This window comes from Vidua chalybeata, chromosome 4 (assembly GCF_026979565.1).
Source record: "Vidua chalybeata isolate OUT-0048 chromosome 4, bVidCha1 merged haplotype, whole genome shotgun sequence".
Taxonomy (NCBI): domain Eukaryota; kingdom Metazoa; phylum Chordata; class Aves; order Passeriformes; family Viduidae; genus Vidua; species Vidua chalybeata.
The window spans coordinates 31,459,719-31,480,558 of NC_071533.1; the positions used below are offsets into that span (position 1 = coordinate 31,459,719).

At 36.1% G+C, this 20,840-nt stretch overlaps 1 protein-coding gene across 3 annotated transcripts in view; it reads left to right on the forward strand.

Annotated features, from left to right (window-relative positions):
• GLRB (glycine receptor beta) overlaps positions 1-20,840 on the forward strand; it is a 49,217-nt gene that overhangs the window by 21,440 nt on the left and 6,937 nt on the right. For 2 of the 3 annotated variants that reach the window (XM_053941407.1, XM_053941406.1), the window contains exons 5-9: positions 588-817; positions 4,103-4,185; positions 6,906-7,046; positions 10,245-10,397; positions 14,478-14,770. In XM_053941407.1, coding sequence (XP_053797382.1) covers positions 588-817; positions 4,103-4,185; positions 6,906-7,046; positions 10,245-10,397; positions 14,478-14,770 — 900 coding nt within the window. The remainder of the gene's footprint in view (positions 1-587; positions 818-4,102; positions 4,186-6,905; positions 7,047-10,244; positions 10,398-14,477; positions 14,771-20,840) is intronic. The other variant, XM_053941408.1, reaches the window with a different exon arrangement.

Sequence of the window (20,840 nt, forward strand, 5' to 3'; positions counted from 1 at the left end):
TACATTGTAAGCTGGCATCAGTTTTCCTGTTACCAAGATAGTCCCAGATCACTGATAGAAGGTCTGAGGCTGGGTGTGTAGTATAAAATCTATTACCTACCTGGTCTGTTTCCTGCTTTTATAGTGTGATATTTTGTCATCAGTGTGCCACTTAACCAAATGGAGAGTAAACTGGAATTGGCACTCACAAAATATCCTGAAAGAAGTGATATCATGCCTGCTGCCTGCAGCCATTTAGTGTAGTCAAGCTATGGCCTCTCTCTGCCCTGCTGCATGCTTTTCTCTATGCCTGGGTAACAGGAGCAAAAATTATTCTGGGAATGCAAAAATTACTCTGGAGTGGGAATTTGATCCTTTGTTTAAGGAAAGTTGCTCTATTCAAAACCATGAGTGAGATGTAATCTGTTTGTAGTAAAGTCCGTTAAACATAACATGTAATGTAATTTGAATAGCGATTACTGTCTTTATGATAGAAAAATCAAGGCATAATTTTTTTCTCTTCCGAGTCTGATGGAATGGTTTTATTTCTCTGTGGGGTTTTTGCTAGACTTTTGGCTAATCTAATATTTGTTTATTCTTCCGATCAGGATTATAGAGTCAACATCTTTCTAAGACAGAAGTGGAATGACCCCAGACTCAAACTGCCCAATGACTGGAGAGGTTCAGATACACTGACAGTGGACCCAACTATGTTTAAGTGTCTTTGGAAGCCAGACTTATTCTTTGCAAATGAAAAAAATGCTAATTTCCATGATGTCACACAAGAAAATATCCTCCTTTTTATATTTCGGGATGGAGATGTCCTAGTCAGTATGAGGTATTTTATTTATATGTTTTCACTGTTTTTTTTAAAGTGACTTTATATGAAATATATATTCTATATTAGCCTTAGTAATGCAATATAATTTATTACTAACATTTAAATTTATATGAGACAATGCTGCAATAAATTGTGTGTAAAGAAATCAGATGGTTCTTTAAAGCATGTCAGTTGATAGCACTGCAGGTGTGAGAATTTTGAAGTATATATACATGTTAAGTTAACACACTGAGCTAACTAAATTTAAACCCTTTTGATAATTTCTTAGGTTCCAAGAAGCATAATATATCTGAAATACAGCATAATATATCTGAAATATAGCCTTCAGTAAAACAGTATATGTTGTACACTACTTGAATTTTTACAGCAACTAAAATAAATGATGAATACTTGCTAAAGATATAGAGAAAGCAGAAATTATGAAATTTGTGAATATGTATGTTTTGTAAAAGTATTACGAAAAAAAATCCTGATTAAGTTCTATGCCTTACTGGATATAATTTTTTTCAGAAGCCTCCAAATTGCTGTTCAGTTGAATTGCAATTAACATATACTTTTTTGGTGGTTTGACTTGGTTTATCAAAGGTATACACAATGACACAAATAGTCATCCGCTTAAACTGGCAAATAGTTGATTAAAAAGGAGGTCATAGTGAATTACAGATCTGGAGAGTTTATAATTTGTAGAGATTAGGCTAAATTTCCTAACAGGAAGTGAATTTTCTTCTGGTGTGAGCTGTAACATATTGCACTGATAGACGCAAAAATTGTTGCAGTGAATACACTGCAACATTACCTTTAAGAGGAAACCACTTGAGAAGCAAGGTTCACATGAACTATTTCTTCCTGGACTAGAAATGGATAGAAAAAAGAAGAAACAATGTGAAAGAGTTGGGGTTCTTTTTATCCCATTTCAAAACAAGATGAGAAAAATTAGTCTCAAGATTATTGCTGGCAGTGATCAGAAAAGAAAATACATTGGGCAATCAAAGCGTTTCATTTGGCTTTCTCTGAAGGTCTTGGTTTTGATTTCAGCGGCTTCTGTAGTGTTGAAGTGTGTAGAAATTAATATTTCAAAGTAGAAATGAGCTATGAAAGAAGTTTTCCTTTTGAAAGAGCGAATGTTAAATAAAACATTGAAATATTTTTCAAATATTTTTTCTGGTTGCAGGTATTTATAAATGAACTCAACAGGTATGGTTAATGATTAATGAATGTTGAGTGAATATTAATGGAAATGTTTCTGATGGAAAAACTATTCTCTGAAAAAGTGCAAATAAGAAAACCAGGTCCAATAAAGTTAGAAATTATTGACATCTTCTAAAAATACTCTGTTTATTTTAATAGCACACTATGTTCTTATATGATATGTATGCAGGTTAGATTAATTATTTTAGGGACTGTGGTTTGATGACATTTTTAAAATATGTAATTTCTATGTCTTGTGTTTCTATAGTTTACAGAGATATTATCATGTATAAATGAAAGAATCTCCAATTATCAAAATACTTTCATGGCAAAATATGTATGAGAGAAAGCTCTTGCACAAATAGTTAAGAATTAGGAAACTGAATGCAGGAATAAACAGCTACTACTCACATCACGGGAAGTAAACAGTAGACTCCCACAAAAAAATCTATTCTGTGTTCTGTGCTTTTCAACATAAACCACCTGAAAAAAACCTCTGAATTTGCAAGTGCATTTGATGATACCAAAATATGCAGAATGGTAAAGATTAGATACAACAGTGAGAACCACAAATCAGTCTAATGACTAGGCAACAAAGTATGGGATGAAATTCAATGTAAACAACTGGAAATTATGCGTGAGGGAAAAAATTATTTTAACTTCACATAAAGCCTGATTGATCTAGAGTTGGTTATTACCAGCCAAAAAAATTAGCTTTGGGTAGTAATGGATAATTCTCTGAAAATGTCAGCTAATAGCTCAGTACTATTTGAGAAAGTGAATGGAGTTCTTGGAAGTATTAGGGATTAAAGTTATGCCAGTGCATAAAAGTATACTATACTTACATCTTGAATGCAATTCTGGTCCTCCAGCTGTAGGAAGGGAGGCAGGGCAGTCAAAGGTATGGAGCAGCTGAGCAAGGCTGAACTTTTCACACTGGAAAAAGCAAAATAATTGAGCTGGTGCCATAGAGGTCTCTAAATCACATATGGCACAGAGAGAATGGATGGGCATTGATTTTTTGCCTTCTTTTACCATGAAAGAACTATGAGACAGACTGAGGATAGACAAAAAGCCATGATTAGAGTGTGTGAAGCTTAGATATGGCATTTTTTTGCTGCAAGATGCTGTGCATATTAAACTTCATGTGGTGTCAGGGTTTAACCCCAGCTGCAGACTAAGTTCACTCACTTCATCCTGGCCTCAATGGGATGGGGAGGAGAAGCAGGAAAATAAAGCCCATAAAACTTGTGGATTGAGCAAAGTAGAACAAAATAAAAATATTAATGCTAATACTAATTGTAATAAAAGAGACACGGGGAGAGAGACCAAGAGAAACAAGTGATGCAAAATAGAATTGCTCACTACCTGCTGACAGATGATCATCCCTTCCCTGCTGCCTCTCATCTCCTTGCATACATGCTCACTGGCAGAGTATGGGAAACTGAAAAGTCCTTGATTTAGGGCAAGCACTACTCAGCAACAACCAGAAACATCAGTGTTATCCATGTTATACTGAATCCAGAACACAGCACTGTGCCAGCTACTAGGGACAAAAACTAACTGTCCCGGGTGAAACCAGGACACCTAGATTCCAGAAAGCAGCTGAAAGCAAAACAACTTCTTGGAGACAAAAAAATCTGTTGATGTCCCTGAAATACTGAAGAATCCCTTCTGGTTTGGGAAGCCCTTGAGGTGAAACTTTTGGATGCTGCTGGATATCTGGCAAAATAACACTTCTAGATTGCTGTAGAGTCATATTCTTCTTTAGAAGTCTCATTGGCCAGTGCTGGAGACAGGACTCTGTTCTGTATAGACATTTGGTTTGGTTATTCTATGACCTCTATTCTGTCTTGTATTAGTAGTTCGCTAATTTGCGAGCTTCTATGCATTTAAAACCCTCTTTAAAATTTTATTGTCTTATTTTATACTAGAAAGATCTCCATTGCAAACTGCTAATTATAACTTCTAGACTTTGTTTCTGCTCTTTTTGAAGACAAAAATCAAAAACCTGTGATTTTTTTCTTTCTCATGACCATCAACTGCTTACCTGACAGCTCACACTGTTTTTAAATACCATTTCTGTATTTTCAGATTGTCTATTACACTTTCATGCCCTTTGGACTTGACCTTGTTTCCTATGGATACACAGCGCTGCAAGATGCAATTGGAAAGCTGTATGTAAATCACTCTGTCCGTAAAAACAGTTCTCTTCTAGGCGTGTATGAGAATCAAACAAAAATTATTAATTCTGTTTACTTCATCTCCACATTTTTAATGAATCATGAAATTGATACTCACTGGTACCAATGTACATTTCCCTATCAAAGATGTTTCTTACTGTTATGGCACTACTGTGCACTCTTAGCTTAGTTTTAGCTTTTGCTGTCAACCAGAATGATAGTTGAGGCCTTTTATAAAAGCATTTACAATAAATTCAGATAAATGGAAACATATAATTTGTAAAAAAGAATGGTTCTGCAAGGTGGTTTTAACTTCCACAACCTGTGCTGCTTTGTAAGTTTGTGTGGCCCAATTTATCCCCTTGCATTGATGATACATTGGTATTATTTGGAACTCCTTTGTTACAGTATGAAAGGAAAAGTATTTGATGTCAAAGCAGCGAGATCATTTAGTATCAAACCTTTTGAAAGTGGTTTCAGGATGTGTTGTGGATGCAGTCAGGCATCTATTCCTGGTCTCCAGGTGATTTAATCTTACAACAGGGCAGACAGGTCACATCTCTGAAGGGATTCATGCCATGCTGGAAGTTGCAGACAAAATGTTTCTGAAATCCATCTTCCTTTCCATGCCCCAAATATGCAGGTGTCTACTCAACTACAGCTTTTCCAACAGTTTAATCCTTGGTGATCCCACTCTCATGGTAATTCTATTTTCCTGAATAAGGATGATCATGAAGCAGAGAGAAGGAAGGTGACCTGTTCCAGTCTGTTCCTGCTGTAACATAAAAACTCATTCAGCTCTTACTCCAGCAGGTCTGGTGGGAAAGGTGAGGTTAGGGAAAGGAAGTCACAAGTTAAGAAAAAGTAAGGTTAACCAAAGCTGGGCAGGGTATCACAATATGGACAAGGCTAATAATAACAATAACAACAATAATAATAATGAAAATAATAATAATGAAAATAATAATAAGAAGAATGAAAATAATAATAATTATAATAGTAGAGTTTTACAATTTAGATTTTGATTGTCGGCATTTATCTTTAAAGTTTTAGTATGTCCATAGTAATTTTGTTCATCGCTACTATGTATGTACATCACTGAAGTAAACTCTTATAGAAAACCCAAATCAGTTTCGGGTTAAACTGGAATTATTTAGTAATTCTAATGGAAGTTCACTCAAGATTTCTCAATCCAGAAAGTCCACTTGCTTTACAAGTGTTGAAAGGTATAGTCATACAAGGATAAACTACTCATTAAAAAAAGTCATGTTAAAATGATATACTCAAATTAAGTGATTTTTCTCCTTTGAAAAGACTGTGCACTAAACTTTCTTCTACCTTTTAATTCTGTTATCAAAAGTAAGAAATGTACCCATGACTTCCTATCTGTCCTTCCACTTCTTTCATTGCTAGCCATTGGCAATTTTATTCTTAGGTTATTTTCAAATCAATATTTTGTTTTTACTTGCTAAACTTTGAAATCAAAAAATGCCATGAGTTGTTACTAAAATGTTCTCATATCCACAGTTATAATCCCCAGTACTACATATTCTAATTAGACACAATTTTCAGTCTCCAGTAAATGTTTTCATAAAGGATCTTGGCAGTTTTGTGATATGCTGTGTGTTGGAATGGGGTGAAAATGATTTTATGAATGAAATATTAAAACAATCTTTTTTATAGTGTATTATATTATGAAGGTTTGAAACATTGTGATTTTTATTAAATTATTTTGAATCATAAAGACATCATTTATGAACAGTTTCAATTTCTTAATCACAGCTGTTTTTCAAAAATTAAAAAGAATAATCTAATGCCTCCAGAAAAAGAATGGCTCTTTAAACATTTTTCTCAGGCTTTCAACTGCAAAATGATGCATTCTAACTCCATCTTTTTTATGTTTCCTCATCTGTGTTTCCATCTAACACACATTATCTCTGTTTGAATTAAGTTAATCTTTAATGAACAGAAGGTAGCAAAGAAATGGCTTGTAAATCATGATTCTGATTATGCATATTTAATTAATATTGCTTTATTCTTGAATATTGTGAGTCTAATTTGCACTGCTTCTCACTTGATGCTGGTGTATATATTATGATTTGGGCACTCAGAGGTTTGCTGAGGACTGTCTGTACTCAGTGGGTCAGGAAGGCACTGAGCTAATTTCTGTAGGACTGCACATCTGCTCTAATTCCTGGGCAAGTATTTCCTGAATGGCAATGCTGTCATGAATCAGGGCTTTTAGTCCAAGAAAATAAGCAGTGCGGTTGTTTTACACAAACACCAAAATTCATCATGGTAATTGAGTTGTTAAATTCTTTTGAAATTACTCAGAGTCATAAGTGCTGTTTAAAATTAATCTTTTTCATTTTTTGCTGGAGTATGAATGAATATGGAGGCTTGAAAGCTGTGGAAAATACAGCTTTGTTTTCTTTCTTTGAAATACTTCTCAATTCCTGTTACCTTTGCAACAAATACCTCTTAGTCATCCTAATATTGCTGACAATGTAATGTTTCACCCACTAAGTCCTAACTTCGGCCTACATAAAAATGCAGCTGTGGATTATTTAATTTTTGAATTTATTTATTTGAACAGGAAAGAAAAAGAAAAAGACAGAAAGATATACAATACATATATTCTAGGTTTTCTTGCAGAGTTTAGTGTGATTGAGGTGGATCTTTAAACAATTATTATTATTATTCTGTTCTTGTAGTTGGTTACACAACAGATGACTTACGGTTTATCTGGCAGTCTGGAGATCCTGTACAGCTAGAGAAAATTGCTCTGCCTCAGTTTGATATTAAAAAGGAGGATATTGAATATGGTAACTGTACCAAGTATTACAAAGGCACGGGTAGGTAATATAAGTTATTTCCTTGCTAAAAAAACTCTAAACTTCCTTTAATTACTGTTTATAGTTAATGGTTAATATTCCACATCTCACATTTCCTGGGATAAAATAGATTACTTTTAACTAATGAGTGGTTCATATAATGGTAAGTTTAATATGTGATCATTACAAACTAGTTCAAATATAGAAATATCCAAGTTGAAGAAGAGATTAAATGTTTGTCTTGGCTTTGCTTACAGATATCATGATCTTACTATTACCATTTTATTTCTATGGTCCTAATACCTGGTTTTGCTTGTAAATGTTGAACTTTTCTGAAAGAATGTGCATGCAGAATCATGCCAGTTGCAGCAAAGTAGGTAAATTTTGATTTTCTGGTTAGACTTTTGTTCCATAAGTGGATAGTACTAGATTTTAATTCCAAATACTTCATCCAGCGGGTTCTTCCTTTCTCTAAATGTTCTGGAAATTCTGTCATTTTTGAAAGCTGCTTAAAATCCTCAGCTCTCTATTTATTTATTCCCATGATTATTTTTTAATGTTGGCACAAATTTTTCCAATGGTTTCTGTACTCTGGCTTTTAATGATTTACCTTTTTTACCTTGATTGATTCCTGCCTACAATTATATCCAAACTACTCATGCTGTGACAACCACAAGACTTTCTACAAGAACAGCTGTATTTTAGTCAGCGCTTTTACATCATGGGTATAAATCTTCCATTAAAACTCAATTGGAAAGTCTGTGGTGCTGCAGCTTCTGAGGACCCTCTGCAAGTTTCTTGTTGCCTATTCAGCTGAAGTGGAGGGTCTGTTACTTGCAGTTGCTCCTGTGGTAGATTCCAACCCTGGAGAGATCTCAAGGAACCTTAGCAGATATCAGAGTTACGAATTTAATTTGAAAAGATAATGAAAACAAAAGTGGGCTTTGGTTTTTAACTGCAAAATGAGGGAGATCTCATCCTAGGAACATAATTCATCTTCTCAAGTGATTTATAATTTGTAAAGAATAAGAAATTAGCTATCTTCAGGAAAATTCAGATTTTTTTGAAAGCATATCCAGCAGCTAGGAGTGATGGCATCCAGGATATGGCAAAACCTTACTTAGCAGTGAGAAAAATATTTTGTTCCTAACTAAAAAATTAAACTGCTGAAAGAAATAGTCCATAATGTAGTGAAAAACTAAAGGAATGGATCTTGCATTTCCCAAATGTAATTCATACAAATGGGAAAACTGTAAAACTTGTATTCTACTCTGATTGAGGTGTGTCCTAAACCTGAAACTAAATGTCTATAAAAACTTTAGATATTTCAGGTATTTTTAGGAACCTTAAACAAAAATGCTTAAGCATTATACACAAAGAAAATCTGTGGTGTTCTCTCGAGTTTCAGCAACTTATGACCGCGAATGATATGGTGCAAAATGTTCAGTAAAATATTCACATTCTGTGTGTGTGTGAACATTAAAGAAAGAACATGAGAGAACCATTTTGGAAAGTTTTCACAATTCATTTACTGCAAATCCATTCTATTAAGAACATCCATTTAATCTCATAACTAAAACAGAATTAATATTTCAGTAATGTGAGTCAAATATTTAGTAGGATGAAATATTTTTAAAGGCTGTTTTCAATGCTCCATTTTTTTATTTACTTGAAAATTCTTATGCTGAAGGTACTTTTTAACAGCAGATTCACACACAGAGCTAAATAATTTTGTCAGATAATCAAGAGAAGTTTTGCATCAAAGAGCAGATTTTCAAAATTATGGCTTATGTAGGAGTTCCCTGACAATTGCAAAAACACCTAATCTTTACTGCCTATTTCTGTCAACGGATGTTTTATAATACCTACCTAAGTTGAAAGAGGGTCAGCAAATCTGGCCTGCTTTTGTAGCAATACATTGAATATTTATATTTGCAAATTTCCTGTTATTCATCAATTTTATGACAGATCAAATAGGTCCTTTCTGAGCTGAATGGTGAGGACAATAGATACCATACTCTGATGAAATATTATTCAAATGAAGGCATGCAAAATGCATTTCCTACATAACACAAACAAATAATGATTTTGAAGGTCATCTCTCATTTGAAAACAAAACCTAAAAGTGTCTGCAATCCATTCATAAATCATAGAGGGAAAATTTTTCAGCCAACTGATCACTGAAGATGATAGAATGAACTATAAAATACAGTATAGTGTCTTCTACACAAGGATGTTTGTCATTAATGTTTTATACTTCTGTTGTTGTGGTGTCTGGATGCCCAAACAGCACTTTTACAATGATGTATCATTGTACAGCATGGAAGGTAAATGGAGAACTTTTTGACACATTCTATCTTCTAAATAAGTATCTCAGCAACTGGATCAATAAATACAGTCTGATTTGAATTTTGAAGTTGTAATATAAAATAGGAATGTCTTTTTCTTGTGATATCATGTTTTTTCCAATAGTGTTGTGTTATTATTAATATAAAAAATCCAGTTCTTTTAATTGAGAGAAAATATGGACAGAAATTATTTTCTGGTTATCAGACTTCTTGATACACTTGTTATCTCAGTAAAACATCTAGTAACTGCAACTTTGTTTTGTGTTGAATTTCTCTTAAACATCTTCTGAAGTTTGTGTGCTTTAGATGTTCATTTTAAAAGATTTGATACATTATTCCTTGTTTAAAAAAAATTGCAGCTTTTCTAGAGTTTCTTTTAAAATGTCTTTACCAATTTTAGAAGTAATTTGTACCAAATTTCAGTACTGGGGAAATCTCTGGTTAGAGTCACATTCAGAACATCTCTTTTCATTCTAAACTTGCTGGACTAATATTTCTTAATTCATCTTTTGCACAAAATAATGCTAAGTAGGCTTTTCAGATGAGCTTAAGCTAGTAGGATTTCCAGACTCCATTGGTTTTGTCTGAACTGCATCTTGAAGCCAGCATCAAGCTGGGAGTCACTTCAGCCTCCTGCTGCTTTGAAAAGTGGAAGGGCTCCTTACAGAGCACAGAGTACCACAGCCTAACCACACTTGATGCTTAAGTTAATCTGTGCTTTGAATTTTTCTTTTCAAATTAAACTCTTTACTGTTATAAAGAAAATCAAAGCATTGAACTTTTGCTCTTAAGCAGAAAAAGACCTGGAAGATATGGATCAGAGGTTCACCTGCAAAGCACATTAAACATTAATGCATTTATTTCTTTAAAGGTTATTACACTTGTGTAGAAGTAATCTTCACTTTAAGAAGACAAGTTGGATTTTACATGATGGGTGTTTATGCTCCTACACTGCTAATTGTTGTTCTATCCTGGCTGTCATTTTGGATTAATCCTGATGCAAGTGCTGCAAGAGTCCCACTGGGTAACCCGCGTTTTCACGTACTGTCACAATCCACTGTAACACCATTGAGCCATTCTCAGTTGCTTTGGCTACATGACACTGGACCCTGAAAGCAACTTCATCTTCCATTATCCTCTCATCATTTTCACTGAAATCTGCTCATTCCAAGTCCTGTAAACTCTACTTTGGCATTAAGACTTCATTTGATTGTAGTTCCAGCATTTGGGTGACAATCACACTGTCTCCTCTCCTGTCAGCCTGGACAAATCTGATCCATCTATGCAGTGGTGATGCTGCAAACACTGGCAATATCCAGTTTACAGGAATTTCAACATTTGCATAATCAATAAAGCAGGATAATAAGTAAGGCTCTTAATAGCTACCTATTGGAGAAATCTTTCTGAAGATTAATAGAAACTATATTTGGAAAAGAGCTAGCATTCCTATTACCTGACTGGCTTTATTTCATTAGAGACTCACTTCGTGGGAGTACTTCAAGCTCATGCAGTCATGCTGCTCAGCACAATGCAGTAGGCAGACCCTTCATTTATTATGGAATAGCAGGACACAGACTTAATAGTAACAATTTTATCTTGACTAATTGGGTACACAGGACTACAGCTCTGGCGTGGCCAAACCTGTTGACCCCAAGAACTCAGTGACGTGCAGAGCCAGGCTCCTGCGTCCTGACACTTCTATTTGGATTCCATTTCCCATGTTTTGGCCTCCCAAGCTCCCATTTTCCCTAGCACTCCCTCCTCTCCAAATCTCTCTCCATACTTTCCAAATCTTTGCTATCTCCCAGGAGGTTTAGTGCACCTGTTTCCAATACCCCAGTGGTGCAGTTGCAGTATCCCTCCAGCTGCCTGCCTTGGTCACAAACCTCTTACGCACACTGGAGCTGCCACACCCCCACAGGATATGACTCCTGTTCAGCCTTTTAATTTTTTTTTCCTTTTTCCTTTTCTTTTTTCTTTTTTTTTTTTTTTTTAACTTTTGAAAATAGTTACTTAGGAAGGAGTCTCAATCTGTATTTGTTTCATAGCAAGTAACAAATATAATATTTTACCTCGAAAAGTCGCAAGATTGCCTTACATAATGCAAAACTCTAGGAGAACATTTGAAGACAAAAAGGGTGGGGAAAATGTAACATGCATTAAATTAAAAAAAAATGAAAGATGAACTGGAAAACTAGAATAAAAACCAAGCTGTACTGCCAATTCTATAATCCGGTGCTTCAAATAGTGAACCAGATGGGCTTATTAAAGACATATTAGATTTATAAGAGTCTTAGCATAGATTTAAGTATCATGGATGTCTTTGTAACTAAATACACATACTTATTGTTTATTTATTTCATTCATTGTAAGTGTTTATTGTCTTCTTTCATGCATTAGCATTTCTGTAATAATGAATTTTCAAAGATACTAGCCATTAGCCTGGCTATGTGACTTTTCCTTAATCCCCAGAAAAGCAAAAAAGCTGTAAATCTGATACCCCTTAGCTGAGTCAGTATTTAGTATGACAGTTATTAATACTGTCACTGGGGTAAGATTTATCTTTCTCCAGTTTCAGGAGAGCAACAAACTAATTCTTCTAGTGACATCCTTGAGATCCTTGACCTTGAAATAGAACAAGATTAACATTTGTGTTTCAAGTAAATGATACCTAGCTCCAAGAAAGTGTACCAGTGGCTAGTTACAGATCTTATTAGATGAGAAGCTACTTCAAATCTTTCAGTTTATTTACTCATGCTCCTCACTCACATTTGAGCTTTAAGCTTTGGATTGTGATAAGTAGTCACCTAGTGCAGCTGCTGCCAGAAGTGCAGCATACACTCTGGTACTAGGGTCTCTGAGGCCATGACAGCATTCATCAGGCAACAAATGGTTGCTGAATAGAATATTTCTGTGCTTCTGTCTCACTTTATTGTTACATTGAAAACCTAGAAGTCTCTTAGACTCTGAAAGTGAACCTTTCATTGTAGGAATCCACATAAAAGGAAATTAGCTGCTGGTCACCGTGGCCTCAGTTGCTCTACTGAACATGTTAATAAAAGCTCCACAAAAATCTTTTCAGCTAGAATGTATAAGTTAGTTCTGTAGAGTTAAATCCAAGATTGTAAGGTATAGTATTTTAAGGTCTAAAAAGTGGGTTTACAAATGTTTTTGGCACCAGTCATGATATTAGTTATCACATATTATGATAGTAAAAACTTTAAAGTCAGTAGGAAAAAAAATACTATATCCAAGATGTTGAGCCAGTCTGTGTTAATGGCTAATTTGGTTATTCAGGAGAAGGATAGAGGTTGCCCTTCAGCAGTCAAGCATGGTACTTGATACAGTTTACTGTTAGAGAATGAGCAGTGTGCTGGACACAGGCAAATCTCCTAGATATATTAAGAGGCAGTATGGCCTTTTTTTTACTTGTTAATGCAATTCATTGTGATCCATAATTAGTGCTCATCCCCAGTCTGCAGGTGTTGGTAAGTGAAAATATTTATTTTTAAAGCAAAACATTCTATGCTCACTTTTTATCCTTATGGGAACATTTGTATGTGAATGCTTCAGATACAGTAGATGGAAAGTAAGCCAGAGTGTACACTGAGGATTCAGTTCAGTATTTGCTGTACCATTCTGTTCTGAGATAACAGAATGGGTCATTCTTTATTATCCCCATGGACAAAAAAAAAATAAAAATCCAGCTTTGCATTGATACTACACATTTCTAAATAAAGCATCACAAAATTTTGTGGGTTAAAATTGCATGACTGTAAATATTTCTTTATACTTCAGTGTTTTAAGAGCTAGTGAATTGTCCATTTGAGATTAATGCTAAATAAAATATCATATCAATCTTATTGAAATCCAAATGGGAACAGTAGCTAAAGAATGTGTTGTTTGTGATCAAGTAGAAATTAATATTTTCATAGGCCAATACAGATAGTTTCATTTTAATTTACATTTTCACATCCTCAGTTACTTAAAATGGATCTGAAGGAAATCATCTCTCTGTGAATGACAAAAAATTTCATGCATTATAAGAAACATAGTTGAGACTCCTTTTGGCCAACATTTTTTATAGACATCAACTCTATTTCATTAAGCCTCCCACTCATAAATAATCATTTATCATTATCATTCACAAAATCAAAATGGGACATTCTGAACTTGGAGACTGAACTAAGTTTTCCCTACATGACAGCCATTTCTAAAGTTAGCTTTTTCCAAATGTAGCTGTTTGTGCTACTATTTTCACAGGAAAATAGTGAGAAATCGCCTGTGAGAAATCTCTCTTTGGCGTCAAGCTTGTATTTTGTCTCTTATGATGTGAATCATGTGTTGATGGTGATATTTGGAAGCCTTATTAGGGGAAATGCTTGGTGAAATCCATGATGAGTGTGACCTTCTAACAGCCTTTGCACATGTGGGCTTTTTTCATGATAAGGGCTTCATGAAATGCACTTTATCTAGAAAGCTTCCTCTAGATCCTGGAAGCTCAAATAGGGAATGACTGTGACCTTCAGTCACCTCCATGTTTTCATCTTCTCAGTGAATTGGGAACAAAGGCTTTTTGATTTGCTTGTACAGATTTGCTTGTCAGCAAAAACTTCCCTTTTACCTAAGGTCTGAATATCACACTTGTGAACAGCTCATTGAGAGAATTTCTCCTGCTATAGCACAGTTTAGATTTCTGGGACAATTTAAAGGACTTGGAGACTTTTGGATCATGTTCTTCCATCTTCCCAGAATTAGATGCACATTTTAAGATAAGTCTTTGGAAGGCCCATTTCCCAACTGTGTGATGAGACAGGAAAACCATAACAACCAGTTTAGCCTCACTTATTTGTTTCTCTGTTTATAAAATGAAGGTAATCATTATTAGTAATTCATCATTAACTTCACTGTCCTATTTAAGTGTTTAACTTGTTCATTAGCTGAAGGCATGTGCACTTTGTATACCTGCTGCACCGACCACATTGTGAAGTCCCATTCACTGTTGCAAAACATCATTCACTATTGTCTGTTTCAGAGGAAGAGCAAAGCCTGTGTCATTAAAGGGAAGTTTTCTTATTCAATATATTGTTTTCTCTTTTTGTAGGTATTTTCTCAGTGCTCAGCTTGGCATCTGAATGTACCACTCTTGCTGCTGAACTTCCCAAAGTGTCTTACGTGAAGGCCTTAGACGTCTGGCTGATTGTTTGCCTTCTCTTTGGGTTTGCATCGCTGGTGGAATATGCTGTGGTTCAGGTAATGCTAAACAATCCAAAGAGAATTGAAGCTGAAAAAGCAAAGATTGCCAAGGCAGAGCAAGCAGAAGGGAAGGGTGGAAATGCTGCCAAGAAGAACACTGTGAATGGCACAGGGACTCCTGTTCACATCAGCACTTTACAGGTAGGAGTTGCAAACCTTTGTATGCAAAATCAGCATTTTTCTCTATTAACCCAGTTCCAGGAATATAGTGTTTGTAATAATTTTGAATAGTGTTTAATCTTGGAAGGGGTAAAGACATTAAAAACATGCTGGTAACTAATGGCTAGCAATCTGACCAATTGGTCTCTAGTGATTTGGGGTCAGAAGTTCTAAGTGAAAAATTTGTCTTTTAATATCGTAGCACTGTGGTTGCTGCTTAACTTCAGGTAAATAAAGTAACAAACAGCTTTACAGTTGCTGTTTTTCTCATAATAAATAGCAGCTGTCAAACTGTAACTATTCAGAGGACAGGACTCTCAGACAGTATTTGCTGAGAGCATACTCAAATAACACCCAGCTCATTGCTTTCCCTGGGATGGCCACAGCTGCACTGTATTGCATGCCTATGAAGCCAGGAATCCAGAAGTCAAGGCATTTGTAGACAAAAGACCTGTCTGTGTCAAACAGTTCCTGCATTTCTTGTGTTGCCAGGTGGAGTTTATATGTAAATCAGTCAGATTTCACTATATGATTAAATATGGCATGTACATCTTCACTCAGGCCAAAGTTTTCCATCATTGCTGAATTCCTGATATTTTAGAAGTCCCTGTTTGTGCTCCAGGAGTTATCAAGCATCCCAATCCAACTGCCTTCAGTCCTAAGTGATATTTACTTGACATTTATTCTGCAAAAGAAAATATGTTATTCTACAACATGTCTGATATGAATTTGGCTTGTCCTTTCCAATGACTCAGCAATTCTGTTGTATAAAATAAAGCTATTAGGCTAGATCCAAGTGATAATATTGGTACACAGTGACTTCGATGTTTCTTTAAGGAGGGAGTAGTTTATGCAAGAATGGCTGAAATCCTATATCAAGCTGGGATTGTCCCATAACTAATTGCCCCCAGTCCAGAAGAGCTGCAGGTATTGCAGAACAGTGTGCTTAACTACCATAATTCTCATCTGGTAGAAGAATCTTTGGGAAATGTTTTGGTAGGCAACTAGTCTCAGCTTAGAGTAACCCCATGACAGCTCTGACTTGTGTCACAAGTAATTCCCCAAGCCCAGGCAACATGAGAAAGAAAATAGCTCTGCTGCAGTTTTGCTTTCCCTGAACTGAATGTGATAATTTTGTGTTTAGCAATCTGCAGGTCCCAAATTCAGCTGTTTCTTCTGACAAAATATGCAGCAGAGCAGCAAAAAATATATTTTTCCTATTTACAATACTTAAAATGTGTTAAGTGTTCAGCTTGATCAATTACAAGTTTAACAAAAAATTACAGTTTTTCAGCAGTGTGAGCAAAACCAATTGCTAAATTACTGATTCTCCTTGCTATGCACACCCTCTAAGGTACATGCCATTGTCATATCCATATGGAAAACAAAATTACCGATTATCACCTATGTTGTGCTTTCATATTTTATTTTTTTTTTCAAGAAGGCACTGGTATATAGTGTATTTTAAGACTTAGAAGGGGAATCATTATCCACAGAAGTTCAGCAATGTTCCCCATGAATGGTGTCTAGCAGTAGGCTGAAGGTTTTTAAAATTCAGAATTCAGTTTGCTCTCCTCTCGTAGCATCTCCCATCTACAATCTTGAAATGCCAGGCTCAGCTTCTCATGTTTGACCTGCACTTCTCAGGGTCTTCCCAGTTTGTTATGAGAGACCTTTAACATTCCAGTAGCTTCTGATGATCTTTATACAAAGATTTACAAAAAAAATTTATTTTACAAGCCATAGTGGAAATATGTATTCCTTGCTGTAAAAGTTGGTTGTGTGGCTGAGTGGCTCATGGCTAACAATTCAGCTTGAATTTATCCACCTGCTTCGAAACACAACCTACCAGAGGAAATGTATCCTGGGCTGGCAATTTCTGGGAAGATGACCAGGCTGAGATAGAAAAAGGTCCCAGACCAATGAATCATTTGACATCAGGATGCGGTAGGACAGTGATGCTAGATTTTATCTATTTGAAAGCTATAAATCTGCCTAGCTGAAAACTCCCTCTCTGAACCTGCTACTGCGTAGGAGTACTTTGAAAATTCTTGGCCCTGGAAAAGCCTGTACTAAAGTCCTAAATCAGAACAGGTGTAAATCTTTCGGTAGCTTTGCCTTCTAATCCAAAACTAGGCCTGCCTCACAAAATTTGGATTGCTCCCATAGAGACCTAGTAATGATCAAGTAGAGAATGCATTTGTCATATGGAAAATATGCAAGGGAAATAAACATTAAAGAGGCAGGTAATGGAAAAAAAACCTGTGTGTTGAAAGGCATAAAGAATACAAAACAAAAAGAGGCCAGAGTGCTGTCCCAGAACTTCAGGAGCTGTTTCTCATCAGGGTCATGTAGGATTGTGTTGGAGGCAAGAGCAAATACTTTGCTAAATGTCTGGAAAGACTTAGGTGACTTTAGGAGAAAAGGACAACTTATAACTGCATCCCTGAAATAAGTGTATGTCCTATAGAAATGTTCAAGGATGTTCTTTTTCCACATAGGAGGTGATATTCAGGCAAAAGTGACTGAGGGTGTAGCTGGAAATGTCAGCATAGCTGAAACAGTGGCTAGACCAGATGGGACTTGAAGGTAAAACCAACAGAAAAGACATGGAAGCAGAAAACTCCAAGTGGGGAAAAACAGAGGGCATGAATAATTCCATTTATAAGTGTTCCTCCTGTTTAAATTAAGATCTTGCATATCACGAAACATTAACTGATACATATCTGTAAGTTATTAGAGGGGAATCAAATTTTAAAAGGGAAGTTACTTTATTTCACTTTAAAATGCCCCTGATCCTGATGCTGTGGCAGTTTGTGTTCCCTGAGCAGCAAATTGTGCACTTCCTGCTTTTGCAGTGTTGCAGCAGTGATGTCTCTGCAGGAGATTTGGGGAAAGGGCCTGCATGTAAGGTACAGGGGAGTTGCTGGGTTGAGAACATTCTTGGCATGAGGACGATCAGAAGGAAGCAAGTGGGGTGGTCAGGCATCCCTGGTTCTAGTCTTTGTGGAACAACTTGTTTTCATGTGCTTGTTCCATTTGTGAAAGTTAAAATGGTATCTGGTTTGGAGGCTTGGAATATTTGATTTTAGTAAAAAACAACTGTAACAAAACCTCATGATAATTCCTAAAAATACAAGCAGCTATTGTTCCATTTTTATGGAGTAAAGGGTAAGCTTTTCAGTGTATCCTAAATATTAAAAGCTTAAAGTAATTCATAATTACAGTCTAGGAGAGGAGATCCCCTATAACAGAACCTGCAAAGGTCCATTGAAAGTTTTCAGCAGAAAGCACTTTCTTCACTGTGTCAATAGTCAGTGATCATGACCAATAATCACCAACAGTGACAGTGAAGATGGCAGGGTGAAAAGAGTGCTTACAATTTGCCAATCACCCAAAGATGGAGAAAGGCTTCCATGGATGTATAGCTACTTCACCAGATCCTGGGAACTGGCTGATGTAAAAGCTGCATGTTGCTAGCATATGCCAACCCCTCAAGTCCAAACTTTATGAGTCATGCTCCCTCCAACAAAAACCCTTGAAATGTCAGTGCCATTTTAAACCCAGAGGTTTATCAATATGACTGTCTGATTAAAGTCAAGTGGTCTGTCTGTCAAGATCACCCTGAATCTGTAGGGAAAAGAAGAGAAAATAAGCACTTCTGATGTGTTTTTCTAGGAGAAGCAGTGGCTATGCACTTAGAGGCAAAAAGCCATGAGAAAATACAGCTTGGCTCCCTCAGCTCATAGTGGCTGCAAGTAGATGCTGTTCTAAGCAGAGGAGAAAATTATGCAATCTGGTGATAACTGCTTGCACTGGCTTTTTTATTGGGAATCCTCAGCAGGAGTTTGCATGTGTTTCCTAGCAATGAAACATCATACAGTGAGAAAAACAAGCAAAAAGGGAAATGTTTTGAAGATGAATCTTTTTTTTTTTTTTTGCTTTCATTGCTGACGTGATTACAGTGAGAGATTGCGCTGTTAACTATAACAACACCCCTCAATTTGAAAAGTCACATTTTCATCAAGCCCATTTTTAGAAGCTGTCCCCCACAGATAATGTGCTAATGACTGGAGAGAATATTTGCTAGAAGAATGGTTCTGGCAGATGATGAATAGCACTATGCAAGTGGTGGTAATAGCTCTAATGCCATTTATTTTAAAAAAGTGGTGCTATTGCTTGCTTTATCTTGTCAGAGCCACATCTAGGCTCTGAAACCTGGGATGGGTTATGTACATCTCTACTGAGTTATAATGTACTTGACCACTGGTAGTGACCTGTGGTTACCTAGTCTTCCCAGGTTTTTCCCGTCATGTGGAACTCCAGACTCAATTTTTTTTTATTGCAGAACCACCAAAAACCCAGCTTACATTTTACCTTGTACACAAAACCACAGGCTGCAGCCTATTTTAATAGTTCCTGACAGCATTTCAGGTACAGAGTAGGTACTTTCTGCTCCAGTGACTCCTTGGAAATAATTCAAACACGACTGTAAAAAGGCCCTGAGCAGTCTGCTTTGAGCAGGGGGTTGGACTAGATGATCTCCAGAGGTCCCTGCCAACCTCAGCTGTGTTGTAATACTGTGATATTTTATGCATTAATATTTTTTGTCCTGTACTTTGCCAGGAATATTTGGAATGTAGTAGCATATTCCTGCTGAGCTGCAGGAATAGAAAATATACCCAGTGTGAATGCAGACTAATGCTAAACAATCATTACTTTATTGATAAGCCACATCTATCATTATAGCAAGAACAAGAGAAGAGCACAAAACCAGTGCAAGAGAGATGAATAACAGAGCTTGTTAAAAAACTCCTTCATCTTGTATGGAAGCCCCTTCCAGAGCTGGCAGCACTGGGGACAGATCTGCATGCCAACAGGAGGCTGGGAACACAGCAGCAGAGGTGGTTTTGTGGCAAGGAGGATGTGCTGTGTTGGACAGGGAACACATCATTCCAGCGGGGAAGCTCTTCAGCCTGAGGGACACGTGCTGGGCTTGAGAAGCTGCCAGTGCTGCAGCATGTTGGAAGTCTTGCTAGGAGTTATGGACAATATGTTTCTGCTCTGAATAAATGATGGCTTTTATATTACACTTCATCCTGATGGATAAAGAGGACTTGATCACAGGATGAACAGTCAGTTGAGAAGCATCTTATTCTATTTGTACAAAAGAAATTGAATCAAGTCCCTGATATTTTTGGTGCTGTGAAAGGTCAGATTTCACAAATTTGACAACTGTCTAATCTGGATGGAAGAATTTAAATAAAAAGTGTGAATGGTGCTGGTGAGTTAATAACGTTCAAACCAGAAGTAAAGCTACACCAATTTAAGAAAAACCCCAAAACCTAATAAACAGCACAATTGACAACAAATTCCCCAAAGATTTAAAACTAACTCAGCTTCAAGCATTTCTCTTTTCTTCTCACTGGCAAATGGAGGTGATAGCAATTAATAAAAGCTGATCTCAATGAAATAATTGTGTAAGTAAGAAAAGTGATATATGCTTAACATAACTGAGGGCAATAGGAAGTTACTTTGCATATACAGCAAGAATACAATACCTTCTAAGACAAGTAATGGTAGAGGTAGAGGTGCTCTAAGTATAAAGAATTAACTGAAAAGAGAAAAGCACTGAACAAATACTCTGCTCTGTGTCTGTGGAAAAGCCAAATATATTCAATGTGTGGATGAACTAGCTCTCAGTCACAGTAGCTGATGAGAATGTTAAACAATAACTATTAAAGTCAGACATTTTACAATCAAGATTTCAGCTTAAGTTGCATCTAGAATTTTTTGACAGAGCTGGTCTATGAGTGCTGTGGAACATTAATGTTGATTTTTAATAAATCCTTTAAATCTGGGAGGGTTTCAAAATACAGCAAGAAGCTAACTTTGTGCCAGTACTTTTAAAAGCTAAGTGGCATTACGTGAATAATTATAAGCCTGACATCAATCAGTGGAGAATATTGCATAGCTTACAGGGCTCTGACTAATAATTATTGTTTGTAAGTATTAATTATCTTTAATATTACTCATAATTCAGCCCCATGTT